The sequence below is a fragment of the Triticum aestivum genome, chromosome 3B (assembly GCF_018294505.1).
Source record: "Triticum aestivum cultivar Chinese Spring chromosome 3B, IWGSC CS RefSeq v2.1, whole genome shotgun sequence".
Lineage (NCBI taxonomy): Eukaryota > Viridiplantae > Streptophyta > Magnoliopsida > Poales > Poaceae > Triticum > Triticum aestivum.
The window spans coordinates 420034390-420043553 of record NC_057801.1 but is presented as its reverse complement, the minus strand read 5'-3'; the positions used below and the strand labels follow the sequence as shown (position 1 = coordinate 420043553).

At 49.5% G+C, this 9164-nt stretch overlaps 1 protein-coding gene across 19 annotated transcripts; it reads left to right on the top strand.

Moving 5' to 3' along the window:
* Window positions 1–293: 293 nt before the first annotated feature.
* Window positions 294–3710, top strand: LOC123070158 (uncharacterized). 19 transcript variants are annotated; one of them, XR_006433494.1, is made up of 7 exons: window positions 297–735; window positions 814–897; window positions 1685–1806; window positions 2540–2578; window positions 2755–2846; window positions 3065–3277; window positions 3405–3710. XR_006433494.1 is itself a non-coding variant. In XM_044493190.1 (4 exons), the coding sequence occupies exons 1-4, from the start codon at window positions 670–672 to the stop codon at window positions 1689–1691; spliced, it is 318 nt and encodes a 105-aa protein (XP_044349125.1). In that variant the 5' UTR covers window positions 297–669; the 3' UTR covers window positions 1692–2532. The 19 variants fall into 19 exon arrangements, 1 of the variants encoding a protein (XP_044349125.1); XR_006433495.1 differs by lacking the exon at window positions 3065–3277 and having other exon boundaries at window positions 294–735; window positions 1412–1806; window positions 2755–2856; XR_006433487.1 differs by adding an exon at window positions 1412–1540 and having other exon boundaries at window positions 295–735; window positions 1685–1837; window positions 2755–3710.
* Window positions 3711–9164: the final 5454 nt, after the last annotated feature.

The window sequence follows — 9164 nt, the reverse complement described above, 5'->3', positions numbered from 1 at the left end:
CACCATTGCGGTGTAATACCCTACTCCAGTGTGTGGTGTGGTGGATTGCCTCTTGGGGTGATGATGAACAATACAAGGAAGAACAGCCTCGCGAGGGTCTATTCTTGGCTGGTGCGATGAACTGCTAGGAGGAGTTCAGTCGCTCTCTCTACTGGTTTTCTGGTGAGGATTCTGTTCTTTCCCCGATCACTACAAGGAAACCCCCGATAAAGCAACGAAAATTCTACAACGTCTTGAGTATATGTTGTAAAATTCATAATAGATACACATATATGAGTTGTAGCATATGCGTTGTAGATTTTAAGCTCATAACCATACGAGGAAAGGAGAGGGAGACGCGCGAGAAACAGAGCCCACGACTCCCTCGTCTCTCCCGAATCGCCACCACCATTGCCTCGTCTCCCTTGCGCCGACCCTCCCCACCTCCCACCACAAAGCTCTGGAGGCTGTCAGATCCGCCAAATCCCGACCCAACCGTCCCTCTCGCGTCCCATCCTGATCTCTTCACGCGGCTCCTCGCCGCTCTACGTGCGGTGGCTCCATCAGGTAATGTCCGGCGAATCCCGCCACCACGAAGCACAGGCCGAGGTCCCTTCGATCCGTGGAGCCCTCCCATCCAGCTAGATCCAGCGCTTGAGTCCACGACAGCCCACCCGCGACCCATCCCCCATGGCTAGGGTTCCTGGCGTCGGATCTGGTGCCAGTGGCCATGTCGTTGTCGTCCTCGTCTCATCCGTTGAGTGCATCCCCTCCCCTGGCTTCATCATCTCTCTCTCTCCCTTGTCTAACCTCTGCTCTTCACTTCTCATGTAGACGTGCGGGGAGGAACGTCCAGTGGACAACCTTGCTGCGGCTCGGGATGAAGCAGCCACGAGCTTCCTCCTCCTCCGGCTTCAGGTGAGTTGGTCCATTCCTCCCTCTGCTCTGGTTTGTGGCAGATCAGGAGAAATTTTTGTTCTGATGGTGTTAGGATTTTCTACTGCTTGGGATCAACCGCCTGCTGGTTGAGGTCAATTTGATTTTGTTTTGCTGCTAAAGTGTCAAAGCAGAGGACGACCACATGCTGGACTGAGTCCCAATGTGTTGAGGCTGGGAAGGTCGGCATGGCCTCCAACCATGGCAATACACCTACTATGTTGCTGCCTTGCAAGCAGTAGTGGCTAGAAATCAACCACTGGCTGCATATTCTTTCTAGGGTAACATTATTGTAGTGAGGGATTCTGTAGCCCATCTACGCAGTAACCAGTGTGTTTGAGGCAATTAGTATGGAAAACACCTAGGTATAGTTAAAAAACCAGGTTAGGGTCTAATTAATACAGTATATATCTCCAAGGCCCTGATTATTTTCTTTTCCAATCTTTAGTACTCTCCTGTTTCAGGTTTTGACCATGGCCAACATATATTCTTTTAGGCTAATTACTAAATCAATCTTACGATGGTTCATGTGGCTGCGGAGTTGTAGCAACGGCAGTTTGAAGCAGATTAGGCGCCCCGGGCGTCTTTGCCAGCGAGGCTGTCGAGTGAAGGAAATGGCAGTGTGGTGATTTGTTTTCTATTCTCCATCCTTAAAGCTCATAACAGAAGAAAGAACTATACAATTGACTTTATCACTGTAGTTTTATTAAGAAAAAAACCTGTCTTTTACGCATGTATTGATTCTCCTCTTGAATCGATTGTGTTGTAGGGAGTGAAAGCATCCAGTTGGGGTGGTCTGCAGCTCTGGTCGCCTCCAGCAGCACTACATAATCAAAGTTCCAAACAATAGTACTGCACTGCTGCCTCCAGCCAACCACAACATAATCATTGGTGTGCTTCTTATCTAGAAAATTTGAGTGATGTACGTGTTTATTTCAGAAAACATTTCTTAATGAAGGTTTATATAAGACAGATATTCCTGTACATTAGCTTTAGTTTGTTTCTAACTAGAAAGTGTGGTTTCCTTTTTTTTACATGAACTCACTAAAGCATGGGATCCATTCGGGGTTCCTATAGATAGCTAATATTAGGAGCACACAAGATTTAGAATCCTGCTATGTAATTAAAGGAAATCACAATATTGACTAATATCCTCTGTATTACTAACCCCGGATCCCAGACTTTTAAATATAAATTATAATTTGGAAAGTTTATTTATAGGAATGATAAATAGTTTGTATAAATGCCTTTATGAAAATAAATTTATTTCAGAAACATGGAAGCCAACACAGCATCACATGTAATATTTTTCAATTAGTTAAAAGTATGCTTCTTTTAAAATTTATGGTTTTATTTTTTTCTTACATAAGAATATTCTAGTTATACATGGCCAACTAAAATTGTCGTGCATACACACTGGTTGATGACTAGTCTAACTAACTCAGGGATAAATTCATTGAGTAAGATGTAAAGTTGCCAAGATAGTAACTAGGACACATAGAACGGGACAAATATGATTATCTCCTTTTATTAAGTAGGAATGGAACTTGATGAAGCTTTACTTGTGTTGCGCTGTTCTAGAGATGCATGAGACACCTGTAACCTTTTCCCCTTGGCTTTGCAGCTGCACGCACCAACTTGTTGTAGGGGGACACCATGGAAGGTATACACTCTCCCTCTCCCTACTGTACTACTGCTCGTTGTGTCCATGACCATTGAGCCACGCTAGGTTCTATGCTGTTGTCGATGCAAATTTATAAGACTTGGGGCTGTAGGCTTCAATAGATATATTGAGCAATAAATAAATATGTCGGTTGACACAAAACTGTTTGACTGTAGGTGTACAAAATTAGCAATGGATCTCTAGGCTGGTGATGACCATGTAAATTCGTTTCAGTGGATTTGGGGCTGTACGTTCGTTCCAAAGCATGGTGAGCACATGTAGGTTTGTCTATTTCCTGTTGGATGACTGAAACCAACTAGAGCTAAATGTTTTGGTTCAGTTTCCGATGACAAACTTGTTTGGTTCAGTTTGCTAATTAAATGGAGAAGAGAAGAGAAGTAGTACTGTCACTCACATTGCCTTTGAATGCACAATAGCGCTTAGGCTACTGTTCATATAATGTTATTGAGCCATGTTGTTCTGCAGGCTATGTCATATATTGTGGCGTCTGGATTAGTAAACACTCATGCCGGCATATTTTCAGAATCATAACAAGGACGTAGTTTGCTACAGTTCTAAGTTATGATCCTAAATTTAAACTTGATGGTGCTCAAATGAAAGTACATTTTGGGCAGTGTAATACAACACTTGCGAAAACTGAAGATTTGGTACAGAGTCGCAAAAACTGCAAAACTATTGGTAATGCAGAAAAAATATATTGCATGGCCTTCAACCTTTGTACGTGTCTAATATCCTGCCTTTATCACTACTTGCATCATGTCAATGCATTATGTGTTAACAATTCATTTTGTTATTTTCTTTGTAGATTGAAAAGATATATGGATGATTATATGGGTGCGTAACAAGTATGCTGCAACGATGATGATGATATTCTGGTTCATGATGATGGATGCTTTCAATTTTAGTTAAGTTGTGGGACGTTCCTGTTGGACGATGTTCCTTAGTTAGTTTTACTTAAGTTGTAGGGATGTTGATGGATGATTTTAGTTTAGATTTTGCTGTCAAGAAAATATTAGATTATGCGTCACATTTGGATGATGTTCCTCCTATAATATCCATTATTGTAATCCAACAGTTTTATCTAATATATGATTTCTTCCTCTTGTGAGTATATTCTCTTATTTTTTCCCACTTGATACACATAATTATCATTATTATGTGGAGCATTAATTTAATTGCTGGCATTATACAATATTGTTTATATTATATATGCACAAACACCTAAAGCCTTGGAAATTCTCTATTGCCTAGCAATCAGAACTAACACCAACGTATAAAAGTGTTGTAAAAACCGGTTTTATGTGTTGTACTCTTGCAACGATCCGTTTTACCAACGATAGTATAAGCGTTGCATTATGCGCTAGCAACGCCGGATAAGGTTACGCATCCCAATCCGTTGGTAAAGACCCTAGCAACGCATATATGGACTTTTAGATACGGAAAAAAGCGTTGCTATAGGTATGGTCATGTTGTAGTGGATGCTCGATGCTAGCTCTCAGGTTCTGGATGCCTCTACCCTGGGGGTGGCTAGTCCTATTTATAGGCAAAGGCCCTGGGCCTCTTCCCAAATATTGAGCGGGAAGGGCGCCAACAATTGGTCATTTTGAAGGGGAACATCTGGTACACTTATCCTGACTAAAGTTGGTCTTCGCCTGTCAAAGGTTCTGGTGGTGACGCCTACTTGGGCTCCACAATGACTTCCTTCCTGCCGTTGGGCTGGTCTTGGTCTTGTTGCACCGAAATTGATGCCTTTGCTTGATGCTCTCGCCTACGCTTGCTCCCTTTGCACCAAAGAGGAAACGAGGACACTGCGCGGGCTGGCACCCGCCTGGCGCCCTTGGTCGTCATGGCTTGCGTCATGGGCACCTCGCGAGGTACCCCGCCTTGATCTCTCCGCCTCCTCGTGAGCCAGCCTGATGAGGCCGTGCCTGAGGAAGCTCCTTGTCGTCCGCCCCGCGAGGCTTGGCCCCTCGCGAGGATCTTGAGCTTGTGTTGATGAAGATGGGCCGTGCTGGGCCCCCCTTTGAGCCACACCGCAGGCCGCAGGCAGCCAAGTCTGGGGACCCCCGTTCCCAGAACGCCGACAGCGGGGGCTAGGGTTCCCCCCGTGCCGCTAGGGGAGGGCGATGCGGGGGGCGGGATTGCGAGTTCTGTGAAGATACCGGCCCACACCGGTGCGACGTCTCTCAACCTGGATTCCCTTGTTCTGCAGCGACTAGGGAATATTCTGGTTTGCCTTGTATTCCAAGTAGAAGATGTACTCTTATATATATGCCCACGATGCTCAAGCAATACAACGAACTATTCCACCAATCCCTGTCACCCTTCTAACATGGTATCAGACTAATCTATCCAACCCTAGCCACCACCCATCGCTTCCGCTCCGCGCCGCCCCCGGGGCGGTCGATCTCCATGATCGCTGTCGGGGGCCGCGTAACCCGTACCTAAGGTTCGTCCACCGATCTCGTTGATCGGCTGCCCTAGAGAGTTTTTTTATCTGTTGATTCAGAATTTCTCTCTTGCTGATCGCTTGATCGATGTTCTTCTTTGGTCATTTGTGTCGCCCGCACCGTTCGTCGTCTTGGTGCGCCTCTACTCCAACCTAACGGCGGCTAAGTACTACAACTGCACGACATGTGGTGCCCCGGGAACACCCATCTTCCGCGCGGCGGAGCGCATCAGGCCGTTTGCGCGGTCCCGGGTTGGCCCGTCGTCCCGCACCGTGTGGTCACTCGTGCTTCCCGCACCGGCGCGGCACTATTCGATCTGGCGTCCATGATGCACATTGGGTGTCCTAGGGTCAGTTTCACGTTTTGTGCAAGTCTTGGCTGCTTGCACATTGCATGCATTTACTGGTCCGGGTCAGCTCGATGTGTCCGCCTCTGGTCAAACTCCTGCCACGTCTGGTTGCACGCAACACACTTGCAGATACCTCATCGTCCGTCCCTGAGTATGTGCTTCCCTGCACCGATCGAGCAACAGGTTGTAGCTACGTCGTCCCTTTGGACCGCAGCATCGCCGTCCCATGGTTTTCCCGACGACTGCATCAACTCACGCGCTACCGCTGCGTCGCCCTTTCGGGTTGTAGTGCCGCAGCCCACGGTCCACCGCCGTCTCGAGGTCGTCCATTTCAGGTCGTCCCCGTGGCTGCATCGACCCTCGCACCGCAGCTTCGTCGCCCCGTCGGGCCGTAGCGAGCATGTCACGTAGCTCCTGCCGCCATCCAGTGGTTCTTTCGCGGCTACACCGACCCGCGCGCTGCCGCTGCGTCACCATTTGGTCCGTAGTGCCGCAGCCGGCGGTCGACCGCTACCCCGAGGCCGTCCACTCCAGGCCGTCATCCTGGCTGCACCGACCCTCGCGCTGCTACTGCGTCGCCCCATCGGGTCGTAGCGAGCGTGGCACGCGGTCCCTGTCGCCACCCTGAGGTCTTCCTCGCCGTCGCCCCGACCCCTGCGCTGTCACTGCGTCACCCCTTCGGGTCGTAGTGTCGCGGCGCACGGTCCACTCCGTTGTCCCGCGCATCGACTTCTACATGGTATGTGTCGCGCCACCTCCCTAGGCGCGGGAACGCCACCGTCCGCGTCGGTCCTCGTCACGCTGCCTGGTTCTTCCTCGCCTACTTAGAGCACCATCGCCGCGCTTCTGATCTAGCCGCCGCCACCGCCTCCTTAGGCCGCCGCCGCCGCTCTTCTTCCCAATCCACGGCGACTACCTCGACACCGGCCACCCCGACTCGACATCGACCATGGCGTTCCTCGCACGGCTACCTCAACAAACGGCACAAAGGGCTACCGCCTTGCTTGAGCAACCTCGTCGGTTTCCACTCCAGCCACGACTTTGCGATGCATCGACCATTGTGACCGTGGGGGGGGGGGGTGCCTGTCGGCGTGCCTTCGGATTCTTCTCCCATCTCACCGTCTGCGTTGCTACTGTTGTGACCGCGAGGGGATGTTGAGTATATTGATTAGATTGGAAACATAGGTTAGACTAGGAACTATTCTGGTTTGCCTTGTACTCCAAATAGATCATGTACTCCTATATATATGCCCACAAGGATCAAGCAATACAACGAAATATTCCACCAGTCCCTCTCACCCTTCTAACAGAGCGGGCGGTTCCGCGTGGTCCGCTCGATTTGGAGAGACCGCTCAGAACATCATAAACAGGGAATATGCCATTCCCTTGAATCGAGTGGTTCATGTTCCTTTGACGATCCAAATGCAGGAAGGGGTTTTGGGGACTGAACCGACCCGTGCCACTCCACTTGGTGACAGAAACTAAACACACCCAGGGTTCAAGTTCTAGACTTGGCATTGCTGCTCGCATTTTTCTGGATTTCAGACTTTCCGGCAATGTTTGTTTAGTGGGAGAAGATGTTTTCATCAACTACTATGTGTATATAGACTTCATCCATCTCAAAATGTTGTCCAAGTATCTTGGACGTGCTTTCATCATTGTAACCCCTTCATGTGTATATATATAATTATTACACATACACACACGTAGTTTGGCAAGTTGCACATCTAGACATGCTGTAGGACCTTGAGAAGAGGTGTCTAGAGGGGGGTGATTAGACACTAAGTACCAAAGTTGCAGTTTTTAACTTCTTTAAGTTTAAGTGGAGTTTAGGCACAAGTTTAACATTCACAATACATAACAAGCAAGCATGCAAAGAGTGTATGAGCAGCGGAAAGTAAAGCATGCAACTTGCAAGAATGTAAAGGGAAGGGTTTTGGAGGATTCAAACGCAATTGGAGACACGGATGTTTTTGGCGTGGTTCCGATAGGTGGTGCTATCGTACATCCAAGTTGATGGAGACTTCAACCCACGAAGGGTAACAGTTGCGCGAGTCCATGGAGGGCTCCACCCACGAAGGGTCCACGAAGAAGCAACCTTGTCTATCCCACCATGGCCCTCGCCCACGAAGGACTTGCCTCACTAGCGGTAGATCTTCACGAAGTAGGCGATCTCCTTGCCCTTACAAACTCCTTGGTTCAACTCCACAATCTTGTCGGAGGCTCCCAAGTGACACCTAGCCAATCCAGGAGACACCACTCTCCAAGAAGAAACAAATGGTGCGTTGATGATGAACTCCTTGCTCTTGTGCTTCAAATGATAGTCTCCCCAACACTCAACTCTCTCTCATGGGATTTGGATCTGGTGGAAAGAAGATTTGAGTGGAAAGCAACATGGGGAAGGCTAGAGATCAAGATTCATTGTCACATCCCTAGCTTCTGGCATTGCACTAGGCTAACTTCATGTGTGCATCATGTTTAAACTTTGAAGAAACTTGAAATGGGGATGTCCAAACCCTAGTACCAAATGGAATTCAAATAAGTTCAACCTAAAAATATTTTCAGTAAATCCAAATGGCTTTCAAAAATGTTCATCATTTCTGGAAAATGCTAGAAACCATAACCAGAGGTGTTGCACATTTTTCCATGATATATTTGGTCACTGAATTAAATCATATGTACTTTGCATTTGGGCATTTAAATGCTATTAAATATTTTAAATGCTCAAATAATTCTGGAAATAAGTGTGGGCTGTTGGAATTAGTCTAAACAGATCCTATGATTATTTTCAGGATTTTTGAAGGTGTCTAACTATTTTTAATAAAGCCACAAAGTTACAGAATAATAGAAAAAACAAAAACAATTAGAAGAGAGGGAGAGAAGGACTTACCTGGCGCCAGCAACCGGCCCAGCTCCTGTGCTGGCAGCCCACCTGTGCGGCCCAGCCCACCTGGCCCCTCTCCTGTCGTCTTCCTACCTGCCAGGAGGACGGGCGCGTGCCCGACGCGCGCGCACCGCCGCCCGTGCCACCTCCTGCTTCCTGCCGCTTTCCCCTCGTTGCCCTGGGCCTCCCTTGCGACGCCACACAGCCCCGACCGCTCTCTCACTCTCTCCCGTGCTCCCCCCTCCTCTGTTTCTCTCGCCCACAGCCACCCGAACGCGCCGTCGCCGCCGTTCGCCATAGCTGCAGCCACCAGCCCTCCCTCGCCCTGCCGCCAGGTCCAGAAGCTCCGTCGCTGACCTCTACACCGTCCCCGCCAAGCCACACGAGCGGACGCGCCCTGCAGCGGCTTCCCTGACCTCTTCTTCAAGCTTCAGCCGCCGAGATCGCCGGCGACCGTGTGCCCTCCCTGACGCCTCCCCGAGCTCGCTGACCCCCTCTCCGACCCCGCTGTGAGCTCCTCTTCCTCTCGCCCTAGCTCCCGTGCTCGTTTGGCCTCCGTAGCCACCACCAGCTCCTCCTCCCGTGCACCGTAGCGTTGAACCCAACCCCGTCCGAACTCTGGCCGCCGCATTCGTGCTTGCCGTCGTCGACTCAGACCACCCCAGCTCCTCCCGCTTGGCCTACCAGATGCGCGCGAGCCCCAGCTACGCGTAGGACCAAACCGCGGTCGATTTGGTCGACCGTGGGCAAATTCCGACCCCCTCCACCGTCTCAGGTTTCACCGGCGACGAGCCGTGGACCAAGTCCGGCGAGGTTGACTCGTTTGACCTGGGGTTTGAGCCCCCCCCCAGGGTCACTGACGTGTGGGCCATGCCCCTATTT